This window comes from Sorex fumeus, unplaced genomic scaffold (assembly GCF_029834395.1).
Source record: "Sorex fumeus unplaced genomic scaffold, SorFum_2.1 ptg000022l, whole genome shotgun sequence".
NCBI lineage: Eukaryota > Metazoa > Chordata > Mammalia > Eulipotyphla > Soricidae > Sorex > Sorex fumeus.
The window spans coordinates 1,645,690-1,669,889 of NW_026606079.1; the positions used below are offsets into that span (position 1 = coordinate 1,645,690).

The window sequence follows — 24,200 nt, forward strand, 5'->3', positions numbered from 1 at the left end:
GGGGCAGCTGGGCTGAGGTCTGGCGTCTCAACCTTCAGGTGTGTGCTGAACTGGTTCGGGGACTGGTCCACCGAAGCGCTCTACCAGGTGGGCAAGGAATTCACCAGCAAGATGGACCTGGAGAAGCCCAACTACGTGGTGCCCGACTACATGCCCGTGGTGTACGACAAGCTGCCCCAGCCGCCCTCGCACCGGGAGGCCATTGTCAACAGCTGCGTGTTCGTGCACCAGACGCTGCACCAGGTGGGTCTGCCGGAGACAGCCTGTCCCCTTCCTGGGGAACGCCACCCCTGCTGGCCTGCAGCTGGGAGTATTCTGCGTCCCTCTTGCGGCCAGGGCTCTGCGGAGTACTCAGGGCGAGACCTGCTGGCCGTGGGTATGGTCCCCCCTGGTGGAGACCAAGCAGGCGCGTGGGAGCGGCATCGTGGATCCCACTCTAGCCCTCCACCCCGCCAGCACCCTGCTGGCCTCGTCCCCGAGCTGCCCCACCGTCTCAGGAGGTGTCAGACAGAGCCCGGCCAGCGTGTCCCTCCCGAGGGCCACCCGCTCCCCCGCACTCTGGCAGAGCTGCCGGGGGCAGGGCAGTGGCACGGCGACTCTTCTCTGAAAGGCTAACGCTCGGCTGGCCAAGCGCGGAGGCAGGACCATGGCCATCACGCCTCGCCACTACCTGGACTTCATCAACCACTACGCCAACCTCTTCCACGAGAAGCGCAGCGAGCTGGAGGAGCAGCAGATGCACCTGAACGTCGGCCTCCGGAAGATCAAGGAGACCGTGGACCAGGTGCCCTGCGCCGGCCGGGAGAGCCGCACCCGCCCATCCGCGTGCCCGGCCCTCGGCTGACCAGTCTGTCTGTCTCCAGGTGGAAGAGCTGCGCCGGGACCTGAGGATCAAGAGCCAGGAGCTGGAGGTCAAGAATGCGGCCGCCAACGACAAGCTGAAGAAGATGGTGAAGGACCAGCAGGAGGCCGAGAAGAAGAAGGTGCCTGCCTCGGCGGGCTGCGGGTCTGGCGAGGGGCTGCGGGCGGGGACGGGCCGCAGGCGGCCCAGCTAAGCACCCCTCCCTCCAGGTCATGAGCCAGGAAATCCAGGAGCAGCTGCACAAGCAGCAGGAAGTCATCGCGGATAAGCAGATGAGCGTCAAGGAGGACCTGGACAAGGTGGAGCCGGCCGTCATCGAGGCGCAGAATGGTGGGTGCCACCTCTCTGGAGCCTGTCCCCAAGCCCCGAGAAAGTGGAACAGAAGAACAGGGAGACGGGACGCTTTGCCTTGCTTGAGGTCACCTGGGGAGGAAAGACTAGATCTATACTGTTTCGGTTTTTAGGTTCTTATTTTGGGGTTGTTTTAAATGTTTTTGATTGGGGGGGGGTGTTTGGTTGGTTTCTGGGTAACACAGCAATACTTAGGGCTGGAGCGATAGCACAGCGGGTAGGGCGTTCGCCTTACAAGCGGCCAACATGACCGACCCGAGTTCGATTCCTCCGCCCCTCTCGGAGAGCCCGGCAAGCTACCGAGAGTATTCGATATGCCAGACACAGTAACAACAAAGTCTCCAATGGAGACGTTACTGGGCCCGCTCGAGCAAATCGACGATCAACGGGAGGGCCTTTACCTTTTACCTTTACAGCAATACTCAGGGGTTATTCTTGGCTCTGCACTCAAGACTCCATCCTGGTGGTGTTCAGGGGCCATATGGGATGCTGGGGATCAAACCTGCATTGGCTACGTGCAAGGCATGAGCCTACCTGCTATACCATCGCTCCAGCCCAATTATTGTTTTTTTTAATGTAGGGCACTTGGGGTAACCCAGGAGGCCCCTCGTTGAGCCTGTGGTGTGACTGTGCAGTGCTGGGGTCAGACTCGGGCCTTGCTTGGGTTCTACAGGCCAGAGTGTTTCAGGGGAGTCTGGAGTAACACGTAGCAAAGACACTCGTGTAGTTGCCATGTATCTGGGCTCCCAGCCCTGGCACCACCAGGCACACCTGAGGGCAGGAAAGAGCACGAGCTTCCCCGGAAGTGGCCTGGGCAGAGCCCCAGGTTGCCCAGAGGGCTTTGGAGTCTGGCCTCACCCTGGTCCCCGCCACAGAATTCAGGCGCTGTCTTGCAGTTAATCTCCAGGTCTCTTCTTAGGTGGTGCTTTTAATTGTAGCTGATGGAAAGTATCTGCTTAAATGACACTTGTAAATGCACGTAAGGGTCAGGCAGCAGCTCCGTGGCTGGATGCAGGTGTCGCAGGACTCCATCCCCGGCAATGAGCTCAGAGTAGCCCCAGTGCCCTGCTGGATGTGGCCGCAGGCGAGATCACACACACTGAAGTGGCAGGCGCAGGGAGGGTTTGGGGAGGGCCACAGGCTCTGTTCCCAGCCCCAGCACGAAGAGGCCCCCGTCTCCAGGGAGGAAAGTGGGGTAGGAAGGGGACGGGTGAGGTCAGCGAGCAGGGTCAGCCGTGGAAGCCGAGGGGGAGTGGGCACCCAGCCGCCCGTCTCGCGCAGCCGTGAAGTCCATCAAGAAGCAGCACCTGGTGGAGGTGCGCTCCATGGCCAACCCCCCCGCGGCCGTGAAGCTGGCACTCGAGTCCATCTGCCTGCTGCTGGGCGAGAGCACCACGGACTGGAAGCAGATCCGCTCCGTCATCATGCGCGAGAACTTCATCCCCACCATCGTCAACTTCTCCGCCGAGGAGATTAGGTGAGGCAGCGGCTCGCCCGCCTCAGGCTGCCCGGGAGCCGCCGGCCCCTCGGCGCTCACCGCCGCCCGCCCGTCTCTCGCAGCGATGCCATTCGGGAGAAGATGAAGAAGAACTACATGTCCAACCCCAGCTACAACTACGAGATCGTGAACCGGGCATCACTGGCCTGCGGTCCCATGGTCAAGTGGGCCATCGCGCAGGTGAGGGCGCCGTGGCCCGGGCTCAGGGCTGCCCGCGTGCCCAGAGCTGAGTCCCGGCCCTGTCCCTGCAGCTGAACTACGCAGACATGCTGAAGCGCGTGGAGCCGCTGCGCAACGAGCTGCAGAAGCTGGAGGACGACGCCAAGGACAACCAGCAGAAGGCCAACGAGGTGGAGCAGATGATCCGCGACCTGGAGGCCAGCATCGCGCGCTACAAGGAGGAGTACGCCGTGCTCATCTCCGAGGCCCAGGCCATCAAGGCCGACCTCGCCGCCGTGGAGGCCAAAGTAAGGGGCTCGGGCGCCTGCTGCCCCCTGCCTCCCGCCCATGCAGTCCATCGCCCCGCTCACCAGGCTCCTCAGTCCCGGATGCAGTTCCTGCGGCCACTCCCCCGGCCCGACCTGACCCAGACTGTTCAGTGTGGCCGCTGGGCCCTTTACACCAAGGTGATGCTAAGCCCCGTCAGCTGACCAAGCCCGTGTCTGGTCCCCGCCCAGGTGAACCGGAGCACAGCCCTTCTCAAGAGCCTGTCTGCCGAGCGAGAGCGATGGGAGAAGACCAGCGAGACCTTCAAGAACCAGATGTCCACCATCGCCGGGGACTGCCTCCTGTCCGCGGCCTTCATCGCCTACGCCGGCTACTTCGACCAGCAGATGCGGCAGAACTTGTTTACCACCTGGTCCCATCACCTACAGCAAGCCAACATCCAGGTAGGTCCCCGCCTGGCTGCCGGCCAGGGGCCAAGGGCCAAGGGGCCCCCGGGGAGTGGCCCGGGACTCACGCGCTCCCCCTGCCCCGCAGTTCCGCACAGACATCGCCAGGACTGAGTATCTCTCCAACGCCGACGAGCGGCTCCGCTGGCAGGCCAGCTCGCTGCCTGCCGACGACCTGTGCACGGAGAACGCCATCATGCTGAAGCGCTTCAACAGGTGAGGCTGGCGGGCGGGGTGTTGCGCCCCTTGGTGTGTGGAGGCCATCCCGTTCTCTCTCAGTCTCGCCCGTGCTGGTGTAGAGGATCCACACGCACTGGGGTGGCTGGGCCACAGCACACGGACTGACCCGGAGCCTCGTGTGGAAGCGCGTGCTCCCTGAGTTGTCCTCGTCTTGCTTGGTGTGGGGGCTGCTTCTGGGTCTCTCCGCGGGAGTCTGGGCCTCCACGTGCAGCCCCTGGGCCCTTCCCTCTGAGCTGTGTTCTGGGGGGCAGAGCGATGCCACAGCACGTAGGGCGCTTGCCTTGCACACGGCCAGCCAGGTTCAGTCCCTGCATCCCATGTGGTTCCCTGAGCCCGGCAGCAACGACTGCTAAACACAGAGGCTGGTGTGACCCAAAAACTAACATGAAAGATTTGTTTGACCACATGACTAGCCGGACTAGTCCCTCCTGTGCCCGTTCCCTGGCTTGGAAACGTCTGCTGTGGCATCGACCACCCCACGATCAGCAGAGGCCATGCTGTCTGCAAAGCTGCCTGTGGTTGGTAGCAGCCCTGGCAGCCTCGGGCAGTGTGATCAGAGGGACAGGACAGTGGTGGTGTTTGCCTTGCACGTGGCCGACCCTGGTTTGATCCCCAGCATCCCATATGGTCCCCCCCCACCCCGCCCCACCAGGAGTAATTCCTGAGTGCAGAGCCAGGAGTGAGCCCCAAGCATCACCCAAAACCCGAAGTCTGACTTCCTCACAGGCCTGTGCAGGGTACTGGGAGCAGGCCCTGTGGCCCAGACAGAGGTGGCACTGTGGCCACAAGGAGGGGTCTGGATGGAAGACGCTGGGGGTCTGCATCAAGGGTCCGAGCCCCCCTGCACTCTGGCAGTGTGGACAGCACCACATGGCGAGGTTGACCCGCTCTCCTGTCCCCTCCGCAGGTACCCGCTCATCATCGACCCCTCTGGACAGGCCACAGAGTTTATCATGAACGAGTACAAGGACCGGAAGATCACGCGCACCAGCTTCCTGGACGACGCCTTCAGGAAGAACCTGGAGAGCGCCCTGAGGTTTGGGAACCCGCTGCTGGTCCAGGTGTGTGCCGAGTCCTGGGCGGGGCTGCCGGCGAGGAGGGGCGGGACAATGGGGGTGTGCCGCGCCTCTGCGGGGGCTGTAGGGGCACTATGTTCTGCACAAGACCCTCCATGTCGGAGCAGAGGCAGCCTTGGCGGTTCTTCCTAGGCCTGGGGCACCTGTGGGCCTCGAGTGCGGCATTTGCTCAGTGACCTGCATCCGGCTGGTCCTTGAAATGGTTTTATTTGGCCACAGACAGTCGGGTCAGGGGCTTGCCTGTAGCCCGTATGGCCCCTCGGATCCTGCCTGCAGTGGATCGATCCCTGAGCAGAGCCAGGAGTCAGCCCTGTGGGTGTGGCCCAAAAACGAACAAGGGGCCAGAGAGAGCAGAAGGGTGACCCTGCACTGGCGGGGGTGACACTCCTCCCTCCACACAGACCAAGAGGGTTCGGCAGCATAGGCTCGTACCTCATGCTGGGCACTGCCACGGGGACTGTTCATCGGTGGGGCAGTGTGGGGGCCGTGGACATGGCCTGGGACCCCGGGGAAGGGCCGAGTAGCAGGACCCTGACCCGCTGCTCGCTGTATGCGCAGGATGTGGAGAGCTACGACCCCGTGCTGAATCCCGTGCTGAACCGCGAGGTCCGGCGCACGGGCGGCCGCGTGCTCATCACTCTCGGCGACCAGGACATCGACCTGTCGCCGTCCTTCGTCATCTTCCTGTCCACCCGCGACCCAACCGTAAGGAAGGAGGCGCGCCCCGTGGAATACGGGCGCAGGCACGGGGGCCGTGGGGGGCAAAGCCGACCCACGCTCATGCCCTCGGCAGGTGGAGTTCCCGCCCGATCTCTGCTCCCGGGTCACGTTCGTCAACTTCACCGTGACGCGCAGCAGCCTGCAGAGCCAGTGTCTGAACGAGGTGCTCAAGGCCGAGAGGCCCGACGTGGACGAGAAGCGCTCCGACCTCCTCAAGCTGCAGGGTGCGTCCGGGGCTGGGCAGGAGGCGCTGGTGGGCCGGGTGCGGGCAGGAGGCCGCGAGGAGCAGGCCGGGTGCTGAGCGCGTGTCCTGCCCTCCCAGGCGAATTCCAGCTCCGGCTGCGCCAGCTGGAGAAGTCCCTGCTGCAGGCCCTGAACGAAGTGAAGGGGCGCATCCTGGACGACGACACGATCATAACCACCCTGGAGAACCTCAAGAGGGAGGCGGCCGAGGTGACCCGCAAGGTGGAGGAGACGGACATTGTGATGCAGGAGGTGGAGACGGTGTCGCAGCAGTACCTGCCGCTGTCCACGGCCTGCAGCAGCATCTACTTCACCATGGAGTCCCTGAAGCAGGTGGGCATGGCCGGCTGGGCTCCACCGCCCCGCGCGCCCCCCGCGCCCCACGTCTCATGCCTCTCCTCGTTTCAGATCCACTTCCTGTACCAGTACTCGCTCCAGTTCTTCCTGGACATCTACCACAACGTGCTGTACGAGAACCCCAACCTGAAGGGCATCACGGACCACACGCAGCGCCTCTGCATCATCACCAAGGACCTCTTCCAGGTGCGCGGCGCCCGGCGCCTCTGCCCGCGAGGCCCGGCTGACTCCTGGCATGACTGTCACTCCTGATATCGTCCCCTCCCCAGGTGGCCTTCAACCGGGTGGCACGAGGCATGCTGCACCAGGACCACATCACCTTCGCCATGCTGCTGGCCAGGATCAAGCTCAAGGGCACCGTCGGGTGAGCCCGCCCTGCCCACGCACTGCCGCTCTCCCCCACCCCCAGCCCGCAGCCCTCGTGGGAAGGGCCTAGAGGCGGCCACAGCAGCAGCTGCCCGTTGCCTCTCCCCAGGGAGCCCACCTACGACGCCGAGTTCCAGCACTTCCTGAGGGGGAAGGAGATCGTCCTGAGCGCAGGCTCCACCCCCAAGATCCAGGGCCTGACGGTGGAGCAGGCCGAGGCCGTCGTGAGGCTGAGCTGCCTCCCGGCCTTCAAAGACCTGATCGCCAAGGTCCAGGCGGACGACGTGAGTGTCCCGGGCGTCCCGCGGGGCTGCTGCCGAGGTCTCCACCCGGCGCCCACTCTCGCTCTCGTCTCCGCAGCAATTCGGCATCTGGCTGGAGAGCAGCTCCCCGGAGCAGACGGTGCCCTACCTCTGGAGCGAGGAGACCCCTGCGAGTAAGCCCCTGGCCCAGGGAGACCCGGGGCTTCTCCGGGCCGCTGCGGCCCAGCCGTGACCCTGCTCTGGCCTTGTTGCAGCACCCATTGGGCAGGCCATCCACCGCCTGCTCTTGATCCAGGCTTTCCGCCCCGACCGCCTGCTGGCCATGGCCCATGTGTTCGTGTCCACCAACCTCGGCGAGTCCTTCATGTCCATCATGGAGCAGCCGCTGGACCTGACACACATCGTGGACACAGAGGTGAGCGGTGCCTGCCCTGCCCGGCCCTGCTCTGCGTGGGGCCTTCCTGCCTGTTGGGTGCGTCTGGTGGCACTCACCCATGCCACGTGTGCCCCGACAGGTCAAGCCCAATACACCTGTCCTCATGTGCTCCGTGCCCGGCTACGACGCCAGTGGGCATGTGGAGGACCTGGCCGCAGAGCAGAACACGCAGATCACCTCCATCGCCATTGGTGAGTGCTGCCCGTGCCCGTGCCCTGGCCAGCCCACGTGCACGTAGGCCGTGTGCTGATGGCTCGTCTGCCTTGTGCAACCAGGCTCGGCCGAAGGCTTCAACCAGGCAGATAAGGCGATCAACACGGCCGTGAAGTCGGGCAGGTAGGCGCTGCCCCGAGCGAGCGCGGAGTGGGTGCGGGTGGAGGCAGGTGTCGAGTGTCCCGCGTCCTTGTCTGCAGGTGGGTGATGCTCAAGAACGTGCACCTGGCGCCGGGCTGGCTGATGCAGCTGGAGAAGAAGCTGCACTCGCTGCAGCCGCACGCCTGCTTCCGGCTCTTCCTCACCATGGAGATCAACCCCAAGGTGGGGCCGGGGGGCCGTGACACGGGGGCCGCGAGGGTGGGGTGAGCCTGCAGCCCCGGTGCTCACAGAGCCGCCCCCCAGGTGCCCGTGAACCTCCTCCGCGCCGGCCGCATCTTCGTGTTCGAGCCGCCCCCGGGGGTGAAGGCCAACATGCTGAGGACGTTCAGCAGCATCCCCGTCTCCCGGATATGCAAGGTGGGGGCCAGCGGCCTCCTGGGCACCCCTTCCCCTGGGGGCGTCACGTTGGGGTGGGGAAGGCAGGCTCACCTCAGCCGGAGCCCGGCTTTGCGTCCCCAAGTCCATGTCCACCGGAGGGGGACACTCCCCTGCCCGTCCCCCCAGTGGCTCACCGCGGTCACACCCTGTGGCCACTAACACGGGAAGCAGCTTTGGCACTGCTCTACCAGGCTGGCCCTGCTGCTTCCTGAACGGGGTGTCTGTGGCTCTGCTGACCCTGCCCCCCGCTCCCCTCCAGTCCCCCAACGAGCGTGCCCGCCTCTACTTCCTGCTGGCCTGGTTCCACGCCGTCATCCAGGAACGCCTGCGCTACGCGCCCCTGGGGTGGTCCAAGAAGTACGAGTTTGGGGAGTCTGACCTGCGGTCAGCCTGCGACACAGTGGACACCTGGCTGGACGACACCGCCAAGGTGAGTGGCCGGGGCGCGGCGAGTGGTGGGGCCCCTGGCGTTCCCCCCCCCGCTGTGTGTGCAGACGAGCCTTTGCCCCCAGGGGAGGCAGAACATCTCGCCGGACAAGATCCCCTGGTCGGCGCTGAAGACGCTGATGGCGCAGTCCATCTACGGCGGCCGTGTGGACAACGAGTTCGACCAGCGGCTGCTCAACACCTTCCTGGAGCGGCTCTTCACCACCAGGAGCTTCGACAGCGAGTTCAAGCTGGCTTCCAAGGTGGACGGACACAAGGACATCCAGATGCCAGACGGCATCAGGTAGGCGGGCAGGCGGGTGGGCGGGGAGAGGCCCGGGCGGGCCGGGGGCCCCCTGTGACTTGCCCTCTCCTGCTTTCCAGGCGGGAGGAGTTCGTGCAGTGGGTGGAGCTGCTGCCTGACGCACAGACGCCCTCCTGGCTGGGGCTGCCCAACAACGCCGAGAGGGTCCTGCTCACCACCCAGGGTGGGTCTCGGGTCTCCTGCCGTCACCAGTCGGAGGAGCAGGGGGGAGACGCCGTTTGAGCGGTTTCCGGTCTTTGGGGGGGTGGTTGGGGGTGGGGGGACACTCTGAGCCATGTCCAGGGGCCACTTGGCGATTCTTGGCCTGCTCAGTGCTCACCTCGGGAGGGCTGCAGTGCTGGGGCCGCACCCCGGTGGCACTCAGTTTCCAGGGCTGAGCCAGGCCTGCTCCCGGCTGCTGCGTCCTCCCTGGCGCAGAGCACCCAGTGGCTTCCTAGACAAGGCTGGAATCGGCCTGAGAGATGGCACAGCTCTCAAGGCGCCAGCTTGCACCCAAAGGTCTCCTGAGCACTGCAGCGTGTGCAAAAGTAGAATCAAGTCATGCTTTCAGGGCGTGGTCGCTCTCGTCAGAACCCTAGGTTTCCGTCGTCGTGGTTTCTTCAGGGTTTCTCGGGGACGGTGCGGTCGGCCACCACCTGCTGAGTCCGAGCTGTGGTGCCTGGGCCTGCGGGGCCGCAGGAGAGGCCACCTGACTCTCGGGCCTCTCTCCGCCCAGGTGTGGACATGATCAGTAAGATGCTGAAGATGCAGATGCTGGAGGACGAGGACGACCTGGCCTACGCGGAGGCCGAGAAGAAGGCGCGCGCCGACTCTAGCACCGACGGCCGCCCGGCCTGGATGCGGACCCTGCACACCACCGCCTGCAACTGGCTGCAGCTCATCCCGCAGACGCTCAGCCACCTCAAGCGCACGGTGGACAACATCAAGGTGAGCGCCCGCCTGCCCGCCCGCCCGCGCCTGCCCCGGGCAGCCCCACCCTCGCTGACACCTGCCGCGGGCCCAGGACCCGCTGTTCCGCTTCTTCGAGAGGGAGGTGAAGATGGGGGCCAAGTTGCTGCAGGACGTGCGCCAGGACCTGGCCGACGTGGTGCAGGTGTGCGAGGGCAAGAAGAAGCAGACCAACTACCTGCGGACGCTCATCAACGAGCTGGTGAAAGGTAACGCCGGGGCCCGTCCTCGGGCCTCGTGACGGGGGTCCTGGGGACACGGGCGCACGTGGAGACTGAGGTGGGTTCCCGCAGGGATCCTGCCCCGGAGCTGGTCCCACTACACGGTGCCAGCCGGCATGACGGTCATCCAGTGGGTGTCAGACTTCAGCGAGAGGGTGAAGCAGCTGCAGAACATCTCGCAGGCGGCCGCGTCGGGTGGCGCCAAGGAGCTGAAGGTGGGCTGGGGCCGGGCAGGGCCCGAGGGGCGGCGGTGTGGGACCCCCAGGCTCACCCTTCGGCCGCTCCCTGCAGAATATCCACGTGTGCCTGGGCGGCCTGTTCGTGCCCGAGGCCTACATCACAGCCACGCGGCAGTACGTGGCCCAGGCCAACAGCTGGTCCCTGGAGGAACTGTGCCTGGAAGTGACCGTGACCACATCCCAGGGTGCCACCCTGGACGCCTGCAGCTTCGGGGTCACAGGTGAGCTGGGCCCCTCGTGGCGGGCCCGAGCGAGCGGAGGGGCGGGTGCTGCAGGCTTTGACTTCCGTCCGCAGGGCTGAAGCTCCAGGGTGCCACCTGCGGCAACAACAAGCTGTCACTCTCCAACGCCATCTCCACGGTCCTGCCGCTGACGCAGCTGCGCTGGGTGAAGCAGACCAACGCGGAGAAGAAGGCCAACGTGGTGAGTGGCAGCCTTGGCCCCCCACGCCAGGCCGCGGTGCCCGCAGGTGCGGGCCGCAACCACATCTCCGACCCTCCCCAGGTGACGCTGCCCGTGTACCTGAACTTCACGCGTGCGGACCTCATCTTCACCGTGGACTTCGAGATCGCCACCAAGGAAGACCCACGCAGCTTCTACGAGCGCGGCGTGGCCGTGCTGTGCACAGAGTGAGCTGCTCGGCCCCCCAGGGGCAGCTTCTGTTGGACGTTGACCCAGTGTCTGGAGGTTTGGCAAGTCGGGATGGACGGTCAGAGGAAAGTCGACGGGTTGCGGTTGGAGAAGGAGCGCGGGGGCATTGGAGCAGGAAGGGGAGAGGGGACGGCGTGAGCGCGGAGTCGAGGGTCTGTGTGTGGCTGGGTCTTGGAAATAAAACACTAAGCATGACTGCGCCGACGCTGCTGTGTGTGTGCAGCCGGGGGTGGACGGGGCGCCCAGGGGCTCCGTCGCTCTGCCCGGCCTCTCCTGGGACAGGGGTCTGGGACTGAGCGTCTGGGGGGCTCGGCACCCTCAGTGGTCAGCCACGGGCAAGCAGGACCACTGGCTCGTGTCCCTCACACCAGCCTCTTGGGCCTCAGCGGCTGCTTTGGAATTGTCAGGCTTGAGTTCTAGAACATTCCATCAGGAGTCAAAGTGAGCGGTTAGCTGAGTTTGAAGCAGGGGGCCATTTTAAATGTTTGAACCAGTAACAACTTGAGCCTCAGAGGGGTGGGGGGGTGGATCTGCTCAGAGATGAGCAGGAGAACCCCGGAAATCTGCACTTGCCCCCACACACCCTGGTCAGTCAGGCCCTGAGCAGAGCCCGGGGCTGTCTCGGTTCCACACCCAGTCCCCAGAGAGAGCTCAGCAGGAGAAACCTGAGGCCGGAGTGGACCTGGGTGCGAGCCGGCAGAGCCGAGTGGCCTTCTTTATTGCTCCCGGCGGGCAGGGCGGGGCTGGCCCAGCTGCACCCCACTTCCAAGGGCTCCTGAGGGAAGGCAGACGCTCGTGAGCAGCCCGGCCTCCCGCAGGCTTCCTTGTCGCTGCTCAGAGCCCCTTGGGTGCCCCGGGACAGTGGCTCCCCCCAGGCCCATCTGCAGCTGGACACGGTGAGGGGTGACTGGCCAGCAGAGGTGCTGGGGCGGGGGTGGAAGCCCGGCTCAGGTGCATCCGGTCACTGCCGGGTGTGCCCCCCAGGGGCTTCCTTATGCCAACCCGGGCTCCGTTCCAACACCCCACCTGCTCCCCTGAGCACAAGCAGTGGCCTGGAATCAAAAGAACAAGAAAAGCTCCCTGCCCAGGGGACAGCTGGCACTTGGCCCTTCCTCACCCCTAGGCGGCGCGTGGCTTCTTCCTCTTCCTCCTCTCGGGCTCCGCGAGCAGCAGCTCCAGCTTCCTCTTGCAGCGCGCCAGCTTGGGCCCCTTGTCCTTCTCAGCCCCGAGTTTGAGTGGCCGCAGCACCCGGGGCGACACTCTGGCCCGGCCCTGCGCTTGCCGGCCGCCGTCGGAAGGCCCCTCCTCCCCCATCCCCGTGTCAGCTGGGGAGTCGCAGGCCTCCACCGGCTGCATGTCCACGTCAGCCACCTCAGGGCCGCCCCTTGCACTTCTCGAGACAAGGTCGGGGCACTTGGAGCGGACAGGCTCTTCTGGGGTCACCTCCGCACCCCTGGTCTTGGACGCAGGCAGGAGGCAGCTCGCTCCCCGCAGAGGGCCCGGGCTCCAGGTCACAGGGCCCGGGGCATCGTCTGCCTCCCCGTCAGAAGGATCTAGAAACTGAGAACACGGTCCTCTGAGCCAGCAGCGAGGAGTGTCCCCCGCCTCACTCCACACGGCCATCCTGCCCACACCTGGAGGGCAGCCAAGCCCCCACCAACCATCCAGAGGCACCAGCACCCCCTTGCCAGGGCCTGGGGCTGAACCCACAGCACACCAGCCGTGTGGGCCCCCGTGGGCCCTGAGAGCCAGCCAGGAGCCCTCCCCACGCAGAGAAGGGCCGCCTCCCCATGTGACGCCGGCCCACGCCACAGGCCAGCTCGGTCACTCTCTTAGAGAGTGGGGGTCTCGGGGGTCTCAGCGCACCTGCTCCCTCTGCTCTGATTGTTAGTCCCCAAAGGGGGCGCGAGGAAGAGGAAGCCGGCAGCTGAGTTCCGGGCTCAGAGCCAGGAAAGAATCGCTGGGATCGGATCCTGGGCCCAGAGTGCAGGGAGGAGGCGGGGTTAGAGCAGGCACCCCACATTTCAGTGTCATCTGAGTCCCGAGGGCAGGCACTGGCCAGAGACCGCCCCTCGGTGGGACCCCCCACCATCTCGGGGGTATGTGGGCCAAAACCCAAAATCTGTTTTTGTGAGACTGCAGTGCAGCTTTCACGCGGGACCCCAGGTTTGCTCCTGACCACGTGGAGACTGGCACTGCTGGGGGTAAGGGGTGGAGGGGAGGACACTAGCCATGCACACGGCTGGCCTGCACTCGGCTCCGGGCACTTCCCAGAGAGATGGGACAGCAGGAAGCCGCTTGCCTTATATTTGCTCTCTGGCTTCCCCTGTGGTCCCCAAGCCCCCAGGAGTGATCCCTTAGTGCCGTGTGGTGTGAGCCCAAAAATGAAAAACAGGAAAGTAAAAGTCTTGGCGGCCTGTGGGGCTGGGAAGATGAACAGCAGGGAGCGTGTTTGCCTTGAGTGCGGCCAGCCGGGGTTCCTCCTGCTGCCAGGAGTGATTTCTGAGCAAAGAGCCAGGAGTGACACCTGAGCATCGCAAGTGTGACCCAGAAAGCAAAAAAAGGAAAAAGGCAGCCTAGAGCCCAGCACCACAGCCGCGGCCCCGTGTCTCCCACCGTAGCTCACCTCTCTCCTGATCCCTTCAACAAAATTCTTGATGTGACCAGCCTGAAAGGAAACACACGGACTCCTGCCGCCTGGCTGGGACCCCAGCGGGCTCCGGGAACAGCCCCCCTGGGGAGGGACGGAAAGGGACGAGCGAGCCACCCTCTAGGCAGCTGTTGCCAGAAGGGACACGCGCCAGTAACACCTGGGAGTGGACGGAGCCAGACCACCCCTCACTACCCCGGGACAGTACCCCTGGGCACGAGGGCGGTGTTTCCTCCCCGCTAGACCCGGCAGCAGAAGGAGCCTCTGATAAGGGTCCGGGAGGGAAGCGGCCACCCGCCGCACCTTGACCCGACGAAGCGTGCTCCACGGCCGCCTCTGCAGGCCCGCCCTGGCGCTGGCACTGGTGCTGGTGGCGCTGAAGGCTGCCCTGATGCAGGTGGGCCGGCCGTGCCGCAGACCTGCCATGGTTCCCTGGCCTGAAACAGCCAGGAGGAAGCCAGGTCGCGGCAGTAAGACACTTAGCAGAGCTGGGGATCGTGTGGACAGGGGAGCCCGTGGCCGTTGCTGTGGCAGACACCCAGCCAGGCCCAGGGGCGTGGGGACCCGGGAAGCAGAGGGGCCTGGAACAGCAGCTCCTGCTGCCACGACATCTCGGGAGAGCCAGAAGAACCTGTCCGGACAGCCTCCCCCCGGCTCGGGCCTCACCTGTCCGGACAGCCTCCCCCGGGCCGGACTGCCTGTGACATGGTCCTACTTTACAGGCTCTGGGGCCCATGAGCTCAGTGTGGCTCAGAGTAACATGAAAGAAGCAACCAGCCCACTAAGGAGGCCGAGTGAGGTGGTGCAGGGCAGCCCCCACCCAAAGGCCCCCTGGGCCCAGGTGGCACAAGCCACATGGTCCTCTCGGGCTTCCCTGGGCCCAGGTCCTGGGGCCACTACCTGGAGGCGTGCTGGCCGCAGGCGGCAGAAACGGTGAGTCTGGGTCGGGAGCCGGGCTCCAGGGCAGATGGGCTCAGCAGATGGAGCAGGTCTGGGGACACACAGGCTTCGGGGTCCACTTGTGCGGCCTGGAGGAGGAACACGGGCCCCAGGGAACAGGGGACACTGTCCGACGCCCCGCGGGGAGAGGCCAGAGTGCACCTCCAGGTGGGCCTGGGGCGCAGGGTCTCTCAGGGCACTGTGACGGGGGCCCACTGGAGGTTCTCTGACACTCAGCAAATGGTTCTTTTGGGGGAGGGGCGGCTGGGTCACACCTGGGGGCCACAGTGCCTGGGGTGGGTTCTGGGGCTCTGGCATGCCAAGTGGCCTCTCCAGACCATCTGCCTCGACCTGGCCTGGCTGGGTACTCAGGGCTCAATGCTCAGGGAACCATGTAGTGCCAGGGACTGAGCCCGGGTCTTCCACATGCCCAAGGCTCCTCTCTTAAGCTGAGGGCCCTGTGACCACTCCTGAACACTCGCCCGGCCACTGGCTCTGGGGTTCAGGGTGCACCCCGGGCCTCAGCGTCTCCTCAGTAAACAGCTCAGTGACACAGTGATACTAGAGAGCTACTCCCTCAGCCTGGGGTTCCTGACGGCACTCGGGGGACCGTGCATAAGGAAGATGCACCCCAGGCCTGTGAGCCACCTCTAGGCAGTGCTGTTCTTGTTGGCTGCAGGCCACACCCAGCAGTGCTCAGGGGTTACTTTAGACTCACTCCTGGTGGTGCTCGGGGGACCACGTGGGATGCTGGAGATTGAACCTGGGTGAGCCACGTGCAAGGCAAATGCCCTCCGCCCTCGCCCCGGCCTCACCAGCATTACTTTTGTTTGACAAGTAGGTGGTCAAGACCACACCCCGCGGTGCTCCTGGTGCTCAGGAGTCCCCGTGAGTGCTGGGACTTGAACCAGGGTTGGCTGTGCAGACGACGCGCACCAGGGCCCCTGTACTATCTCTTCAGCCCCAATTTAAAAAATTATTATTGCATTTTGGTACAACTTCCGGTCAGGCACTCGGGGCTGTTGCTAGCTAAGCCCCACAGAGCAGCGTGCAGGGAGCCGACCTTACCTCAGACGGGAGCCTCAGCCTCGGGCGCGCCTGGGCTCGTGCCAGCAGCCATCAGATCACATCCTGCGGCCGGGAGGAAGCAAGCCTGCAAGCCGGGAAGGCCTGGGCAGCCTGTAGGGTCCTTTCCCTGGGTTATATTTCGGGGAGGGGTCTGCATCTCGCTTTTTATTTATTTTTGCTTTTTGGGTCATACCCGGGGATGCACAGGGGTTCCTCCTGGCTCTGCACTCAGGAATCACTCCTGCTGGTGCTCGGGGGACCATAAGGGATGCTGGGTCTTGAACCCGGGTCGGCTGTGTGCAAGGCAAAATGCCCTACCTGCTGTACGCTCCAGCCCCTGAAATCACTTTTCTAGAGAGCAGAGTGACAGCACAGTGGGGGAGGCTGGGTTCAATCCCATGGTCCTCCGAGCAGCACCTGGAGTGATCTTTGAGCACAGAGCCAGGAGTAAGCAGTGGGTGTAGCCCTAAACAATAATGATAATGATAAATCACTTTTCTATCTGGACAGTGTTTCTCATACTTGGTTGTTTTTTTTTGGGGGGGGTGTTCTGGTTCCCATATTCCTTCCTGTGGCCACAACCCCCTGTTCTACCCACTGGCCTCCAGTTTCAGATCACGGCTCCACTGACCCACTGACGTGACTTTTGTCTATGGTGTCCTCGGAGTCTCCTGGGACTCCTCCCTCCCACCGCCGCAGGGGGAAACGTCATTCTGGAGTCACTTCTTAAATATTTCAACTCATGACCACCTTTGGTCCGAGAATTTTTCCACAGCCCCAAGCATGGAAGACAATACAATAGGTACCCAAATCAAACATTTACTGATATAAATCGTTTAAAAGTTATTAATTTATTGATTAGGTTTTGGGCCCCAGCCAGCAAGTGCTCAGGATTCTGAGTTTAGAGGTCCCTCCTGGAGGTGCTCAGGGGAACATCTGGGGTGCGAGGAACAAACCTGGGTTGGCTGAGTGCCAGGCAGGAGCCTCACCCTCTGTACATTCCCAAGATCTCTGTTTATTTTTCACTTTGTGAAAATATTTATTTAGCATGCTGTTGCCTCCTGGCTCACAGCAGTAAGGTGCTTGCCTTGCCTGTGGCCAACTCCTGACATATGTCTCCCAATCCCCCGCCAGGAGTGACTCCTACCCAGCGCCATATGGGGCTGTGAGCCCAGTGTGCAGTGAGCTCTGAATGGACGCAGGTCTGGCGCGTGCAAGGCCGACACGCTACCTGCTGTACTATATAGCAAAGTGGATCGCAATCCACTTTTCTATTCTACTGTTGTTATGGTTTGGTTTATTGGTTTGGGGGCCACACCTGGAAGTGCTCAGGGGTCACTCCTGGGATGTGGGGAGACAAGTGACCGATGGCTGTACTCTGGCTCTGACCCCACTATTTCTAATTCAAAAGAAAATAGGCTCTGGAGGAAACTGCAGGTTTGGGGGATGTGGGAGCTTGGCAGCCAACGCTCATGCAGCCCAGTCTAACTCGGGGGTCCTGGGAGTCCTTGTTTAGGGGAAGTGGACGTCCCCACTACTCCAAGGCACAGCAGGGTCAGCCGGCCCCGTCCTCCCTGGGCAGAGCTGGCCCGGAGCCCCTCTCGAGTGGGGAGAAAGGGGCACCCCTAGCTCAGCCCCGTACTCGCCTGAAGGTCTGACTTCAGTGGGAGTCTCCAGTCCCGGGGAGTCCCACCCTCACTCCCAAGGGGCAGGAGCCCCACAGGTCAGCGGGACCCAGCCGCCTTCTCCTGCTGGAGGACCCACCTGCGCCCTCTCCGGCTGCGGGGTCGCAGGGGGCAGCGCGGAGCCGGGACAGCCGCTCGCATCGGGCCCTGGGGTGAGCCCGTGGGCGGGTGCGGAGTGACGGTGGGGCCCCGCTCCGGCTCACCTGCTCCGCGGTGTGTCCCTTGGGAGAAGCGCGGCGAACCAGCCCTAGGGAAGGTCGCCAGCCCCCACCTGTGTGACGTCACAGGCATCTCCCGGGCAACCGCCGCGCGCGCCCCTCCACGGCCCCGCCCACCCCCCAACGGTCCCTCGCGGCCTCGCACACTGCCTCCCCTCCCCTCCCCTCCCCGCCGTTCCCCCCGCCCCCGCACAGCCCTCCCCCTGACCCACCTCTTCTTATTTGGGTTTGGTTTGGGGGCCACCAGTGGTGCTCGAGGTTACTCCTGGCCCTGCTCTGGGATGCCCGCGACCCGACTTTTTATCCCCAGCTTGTCCCGTGACCCACTTTCCAGCTGGGGCTCTGCCGGTGCTCCAGTTGAGGCTGGGTGGCCTTTCAGTTCGATTTATATTTGGGGTGACACCCACCGCCGTGCTCTGGGTTACAACTGGCTCTGCGCTCAGGGATCCCCCCCACGTGGTGCTTGGTAATCCAAGGGATGCAGGGGATCAAACAGTTGTCCAGACTTGCAAGAAAAGCCCCCTCTGCTGGACTCTATGGCTCCAGGCCTGTGTGGCCTTTGGAAGGACCTGATTTGACAGACCCTGAGTGACTCCCCTATGTCCTGCTGGGCCTGCAAGCCTTTACCATGGCCCCCTCCCCGCAACCCCAACCCTGCCCCACCCCAGGTGCTCCACATTCCTGATTGAAGAAGTTGAACACCTCCCCAGCCGCCCTTCTTTTTTTTTTCCTTTTTAGGTCACACCCGGCAGTGCTCAGGGGTAACTCCTGGCTCTTCGCTCAGGACTTACTCCTAGCAGTGCTTGGGGGACCACTGGGGATTGAACCCTGGTCAGCCCTGCCCACTGTACGATCGCTCTGGCCCTGCCTTTCCTTTTTATTTTTTCTTTTTAAAACAAATTATAGACTTTAAATTTTTTGTTTGTTTGCCTTGGGCCACACCTGACAGTGCTCAGGGGTTACTGCTGGCAGGGCTGGGGGTGGGGACCCTGTCAGGTGCTGGGCATCAAGCCAGGGTCAACCACATGCACAGGAGAGCTTTACTCCCTGTAACTTTTTTTTTTTTTTTTTTTTTTTTTACCTTTTGGGTCACACCCAGCGATGCTCAGGAGTTAATCCTGGCTCTGCACATGGTGCTCCAGGGTCCATATGGGATACTGGGGATCGAACCCAGGCCAGCTGCATGCACAGCAGCTGCCCTCCCCGCTGTCCTACCGCTCAGGCCCTTACCATCTTTCCAACTCCCTTTGCCATTGACCTTGTATGCTGGGGTCCTTCGCTCTCGCAGACACATGCTCTTCATCTGACCGGCACAGTGACTCTCAGCCTAAATTCCCCCAGGAAGCCCAGGAGGGTCAGCAGGGGCCGCTGTCCGGTCGGGAGTGGAAAACGTGCTTTTGTCTGTCTGTCATTTATAGCGGTCACACCCAGCAAGTGGGGGGTGGGGGAGGGTTTCTCATGCCGTGCTAGGGGTCAAACCCGCCCAGCCCGTACCAGGCACGTGCTCTGCCTCAGGGGCCACGACCAGGTTCTGTTCTGTATTCCTGTGCAGTTCTCTGGCTGGGGAATAGCAGGCGAGGAGGAAGGCCCAGCCCAAGAGGAAGGAATGGGGTGGGGCCTCCCGGGGGCAGAGCACACGCCCGGAACATGGGAGGCGCCATCCCCAGCAGAGCAGAGCGGAGGTGGAGGGGCCAGATGGTATGGAGGGGAGGGGGTTTGTTTGCCTTGCTTGTGACCGACCCAGGTTCAATCCCTGGAACCCCAGATGGTCCCCCTGAGCACCGGCAAGCACCCTGTGTGCAAAGCCTGGAGTAAGTCCTGAGCGCTGCCAGGAGTGGCCCCAAAACAAACAGAATAGCAGGACCGGGTGCTGGCCTTGATTCAGGACATCTGCGTGTGATCCCCACACTGCATATGGCTCCCCGGGCACCTCCAGGAATGATCTCTGAGCACAGTCAGGAAAAAATCCTGAGTACCCCCACCGCACCCCAGAAATCATCAAAATGACACACACTTAAAGGGAAAGAGCTGAGGAGCTGGATTTCTTCCTGAGCTGCCCCTGCACCACTGGGTGTGAACCCAGCCCCTGCCCTCCCACACACACTAAAAGAATTATTTCAATAATAACAGGAAGCACAATACATTAAAAACACCCCAAGGGGCTGGAGCGATGGCACAGCGGGTAGGGTGTTTGCCTTGCACGCAGCCGACCCGGGCTCGATTCCCAGCGTCCCTTATGGTCCCCCCCAAGCACCACCAGGAGTAATTCCTGAGTGCATGAGCCAGGAGTAAGCCCTGAGCAATGCTGGGTGTGACCCAAAAAGCAAATAAATGAATAAATAATAAAAACACCCAGAATATTGTGGGCAGAAGGGACTAAAATCAGAGGCGCTGGCTCCTGGGTCTGTGCTCAGGGGTCACTCCTGGTGGGACTCGGGGCCATACACGGTACCGGATCTAAGCTGGGTATCGCGAATGCCAGGCGAGTTCTCCAGCACGAGCTCCCCGCCCCGTGATTTATTTACCTGTTTCACGGGGACCAAAGCAGCCTGCATCCCGTGCTGCTCTGGGAACACACTTTTCATTCTAGAACTTTGATAGCATCTGGAGGACTGCGCGTGCTCTCCCCAGAGGACAGGCCCGTCCCGGCAGACAGCAGCACGCAGGCGGACAGCACGCCGTGCTCAGCAGCTCCGGGCATCGTTGTTCAGTTCCGTCGGAGCTATTAATACACATGAGTCACGAAAGCACGCTTCCTGAACTCGCTTCCCGGGAGCGAGCGATGCGCCCGTCCGGGAGAAGCGCCTGCACTCTCGCTTGCAACAGTTTGAGCAGAAGCTGGAGGCTCAGGGAAGGGACAGAGTCGCCGGAATCATACACCAGCATCCGGACGCGCTGCCATCCTCCCCACAGAAGCGGCGCTTGGTGGTCACTCACTCGGCCACACTCAGGCCCGGAAGCACTGTGCAGGGCCACCGCTTTCTTGGGGAGCAAAGAGGCTTTTCCGAAGGTGACTCCCCAGGGACTTAGCTGGGTGCAGCGGGCACGGAGCTATGCAAGTGCCATGGCTTTGTGGGCCAACTTGTGTGTGGGAGGTGGAAAGTAGTGGTCAGGGCAGTGAGGCTGGCCGGCATCTTGGACACAGCCCTTCCCACGGAACCAGACTCCTCATGGGGGTGTGTGTACGAGAGGACCTGCCTGGGCAGTGTGTGAGCATGCGTGCGCACGTGCGTGTGTGTGTGTCTGTGTGTGCACAGGACCATCTCGGGCAGTGTGTGCATGTGTGTGTGTGCGTGCATGCGTGCGTGCGCAGAACCATTCTGGACAGTGTGTGTGTGTGCATGAACACAAAACCGTCTTAGGCAGTGTTCGTGTGTGTGTGTGTGTGTGTGTGTGTGTGTGCGTGTATGCACAGAACTGTCTTGGGCAGTGTGTGTGTGCGTATGTGTGCATGTACACAGGACCATCTTGGGCAGTGAGCTTGTGTGCGTGAGCTTGTGTGTTTGTGCACAGGACTCTCGGGCAGTGTGTATGTACGTGTGTGTGTGTGTGTGTGTGTGTGCGCGTGCGCACACAGGATCATCCAGGGCAGTGTGTGTATAAGAGTAACTCCCAAGTGTGCTGGTCCATGGCCTGTGCTGAGGAGTGCATAGCCAGGGCCTGTGTCTGTGTTTGGGAAATGGGAAGCAGAAGCACAGGTCTCTCAGGCCTCTGGGCGACATGATCTCCAGGATCTTTCTGCACCGAATAAAAAGGTCCCATGATGGCACATCACATGACTCTGAACCCAGGGCTGGAGAGCGTATGGGGTTAAGACTCGCCTTGCACACAGCTCTTCGAGCCCCATATATGGTCTCCTGAGCACCTCAGGACAGACAGCAGAGACATGTAGCCCCAGGGCACTGCAGATGGCCTGAAGCCGAAGCCCCTCCCCCCAGCAATGCCCCTCGCCCCTAAAAAAAAAAAAAAACTCAAAAACCAAAACCAGAGGTCAAAGCAAAATTGAGGTGGGTAAGGCAATTGCCTTGCACGCAGCCAACCTGGTTTTGATTCCTGGCAACAGACAGGGGCCCCCCGCGCCCACCAGGAGTGATCCCTGCTTGCAGAGCCAGGGGTCACCTGTGGGTCTGGCTCTAAAACAAGCATAAAAACAAAACCAGAAAGACTCCAAACTCAGCTGAGGTTCTGGAAGGGAGACTTGGGGGTGCCCAGGGCTCCGGTTTAAGCGCCTCCACTGAGCCTGCGTTGAGAGACATGAACTATGGCCCGGGAGTGACAGCACAGCAGGAAAGACGCTTGCTTTGCACGTGGCTGGCCCGGGTTCTTTCCCGGACATCCCAGATGCACCCTCCCCAGCCCTCCAGGGGCCATCCAGGAGTACACTGGGTGCGGGCCCAAAACAAAAACAAAGACCCCATGACACTTAGCATATGAAAGCAGCCTGGGCTTGAAGTACAACAAGCAAGTACATTCTCAGTGCTGTGCAGCCACCCCAGAGCCTGCTTTGGGTGCTGCCTCCCTGCCGTTCTAGAGCTCTGGCCTAGTAAATCACTTTTCTGACCAGCTTGGTATCATTTTGGTCTGGGGGCTACACCTGGCAGTGCTCTGGACAACTCTGTTTACACTCGGAGGACCACGCGATTCTGGGGATCAAACTCAGGCCACTGGGGGCTGGAGCGATAGCACAGCGGGTAGGGCGCTTGCCTTGCACGCAGCCGACCCGGGTTCGATTCCCAGCATCCCATATGATCCCCTGAGCACCGCCAGGGGTAATTCCTGAGTGCAGAGCCAGGAGGAACCCCTGTGCATCGCCGGGTGTGACCCAAAGAGAAAAAAAAAAAAATCTCAGGCCACTCACATGCAAAACCCGTGTTCCGGCACTCTGAGTCGTCTCCTGGCCTGGAGCGGGCTGAGGTTGAGTTTGTCCAGACCCTCACCAACACTTCTTTTGTCAACCTTCTATTTCTGCCTCTTGGAAACCTCCAAAACAAGAAGCTCTAAAGATGAAGGGAAGAACTCAAACCACTCCGCAGCACCAACGGCCCTCTAGCCCAGAGCCTTACCGGAACAGAACTGGCTGTGGCATGCCCCAAGGCGAGGAAAAAGAGCAAAGTTGTTTCTGTAGTTCGGGGCCACACTCAGCAAAGCTTCTGACAGTGCAAGGCAAGAGCCTTAGCACTTGAAAAATCACAAAGGTACTACCCCATACCTGGCCGTGCTCAGGGGACCATACTGGACGTGGATCGCCATGTGCAAGGCCAGTGTCCTTGGAACAGGAGGGACAGCACATCTGGGGCATTTTTCTGGGCTGCACCAATTTTGAGGTTTTTCCACGGGGAGGCCGTACCTGGCTGAGCTGGGAGACCATATGCGTGTCAGCCTCTGAGCCCGGGTCTGCTGCGTGCACAGTGGCTTCTCTACTGTACTCGCCCCAATCCTAGCTACTGCCTCTGCGGGTCAGACACATGCTGTGTCCAAGTTCTGGGCGAGGGCCCAGCCAGCCCCCCAGGACCCCCCTTTTCTGTTCCTCCCAATGGCCCAGCCACATGCTCCCATAAAGCCGGGAACTGACCCAGGGCCTCCTCTATGGCAGGCGCGTGGCTCTCCTGCTGGGCTCTCCTGGGCGCTACCAGCAACCCCAAGGGGCCAGTGCTGCTGGGATGTAGCCAGATCACCTGAGGCCTCAAACCTTTTTGTTTTGAAGCCACACTCAGCAATGCTCAGTGTTTACTCCTGGAGTGCTTGAGGATCAAAGCCGGGTTAGCCAGGTGCAAGGGGTGGGGGGGGGGGGGAAGCACCCTATCTGGGCTGGAGCGACAACACAGCAGCAGTGAGCGCATCTGCCTTGCCCACGGGCAACTGAGTTCTCACCAGCATCTCATATCGACCCCTGAGCACTGCCAGGAGTAATTCCTGAGTGCAAAGCCAGGAGGAACCCTTTGTACATTGCTGGGTGTGACCCAAAAAGCCAAAAAAAAGAAAGGAAAAGTGCCCTATCTGCTGGCCCAGCATGTCTGCATTACCCCCAACCCCGTCCAGGAGCCATTCCTGAGGCCCCTGTGCCCCTCCCCCACTTAAGGATTCCCTTTTGCATAGTGACCACTTTGGTGGGCACAGCCTGCCCTGCCCAGACAGCTTGACAGACCTTTCAGGCAGGGTGGCAGTTAAGCAGATTTGGAGAGCGCTTGAGCCAGGCAGCTAAGGATTATAGGGTTCTATTTAGGGCACAGGTGAACCTAGGGGCATCGCGTCATGACAGATGCACAGGAGTCCTACAGTGAGGGGACAGGCTGGGCACAGTCTCACTGCATGGTCCCCCCCCCCCCCGCACCAACAGGTGTGGTCCCCAAACCCTTTGCTGTCTCCATTCCCCTCCACTCCAAAGAAGACAATACCCATCACTTTTCCTTTAATTCCTCTGTATTTGTTGCGACCTTTAAGCAGGGCTCTGCATTTCCACGGACAAACTCAGCTGAGCTCTAAAACAGCTTTACAACACGCCGAGGGAGCGGTGCTCTTCTTTGGATGCTCTACGGATGGTCACTCCCATCAGGCTGGCTCAGGGCAAGACTCATTCCTAGAGGCCTGGGACATGCAGTTGCGACTACGAGGATGGCAGGCGCCGAAGTTCTAAAGCTGAGAGCTGGGTTAGCAAGTGTCTCCCCTAAACATCACGGATTTAGCTCCACACTTCAGTGACAAAAGGTTTGGTCTACTAAGCAGTCTGCTTGATCATTGAACACTTAGACCACAAAATGAACACTAGATTACG

At 62.1% G+C, this 24,200-nt stretch overlaps 1 protein-coding gene across 1 annotated transcript in view; it reads left to right on the plus strand.

Moving 5' to 3' along the window:
- The window catches only part of DYNC1H1 (dynein cytoplasmic 1 heavy chain 1), a 54,218-nt gene extending 43,241 nt beyond the window's left edge, over positions 1–10,977 (plus strand). Inside the window, exons 48-78 of the mRNA XM_056113695.1 lie at positions 39–243; positions 611–784; positions 864–983; positions 1,072–1,192; positions 2,495–2,690; positions 2,774–2,891; positions 2,963–3,178; positions 3,389–3,601; positions 3,693–3,820; positions 4,752–4,905; positions 5,479–5,625; positions 5,714–5,864; positions 5,963–6,216; positions 6,292–6,426; positions 6,510–6,604; positions 6,716–6,890; positions 6,967–7,042; positions 7,124–7,284; positions 7,385–7,496; positions 7,581–7,641; positions 7,719–7,842; positions 7,924–8,037; positions 8,318–8,488; positions 8,571–8,788; positions 8,869–8,972; positions 9,525–9,736; positions 9,813–9,966; positions 10,051–10,193; positions 10,270–10,438; positions 10,513–10,640; positions 10,722–10,977. Coding sequence (XP_055969670.1) covers positions 39–243; positions 611–784; positions 864–983; positions 1,072–1,192; positions 2,495–2,690; positions 2,774–2,891; positions 2,963–3,178; positions 3,389–3,601; positions 3,693–3,820; positions 4,752–4,905; positions 5,479–5,625; positions 5,714–5,864; positions 5,963–6,216; positions 6,292–6,426; positions 6,510–6,604; positions 6,716–6,890; positions 6,967–7,042; positions 7,124–7,284; positions 7,385–7,496; positions 7,581–7,641; positions 7,719–7,842; positions 7,924–8,037; positions 8,318–8,488; positions 8,571–8,788; positions 8,869–8,972; positions 9,525–9,736; positions 9,813–9,966; positions 10,051–10,193; positions 10,270–10,438; positions 10,513–10,640; positions 10,722–10,850 — 4,678 coding nt within the window. The 3' untranslated portion in view covers positions 10,851–10,977. The remainder of the gene's footprint in view (positions 1–38; positions 244–610; positions 785–863; positions 984–1,071; positions 1,193–2,494; positions 2,691–2,773; positions 2,892–2,962; positions 3,179–3,388; positions 3,602–3,692; positions 3,821–4,751; positions 4,906–5,478; positions 5,626–5,713; positions 5,865–5,962; positions 6,217–6,291; positions 6,427–6,509; positions 6,605–6,715; positions 6,891–6,966; positions 7,043–7,123; positions 7,285–7,384; positions 7,497–7,580; positions 7,642–7,718; positions 7,843–7,923; positions 8,038–8,317; positions 8,489–8,570; positions 8,789–8,868; positions 8,973–9,524; positions 9,737–9,812; positions 9,967–10,050; positions 10,194–10,269; positions 10,439–10,512; positions 10,641–10,721) is intronic.
- Positions 10,978–24,200: the final 13,223 nt, after the last annotated feature.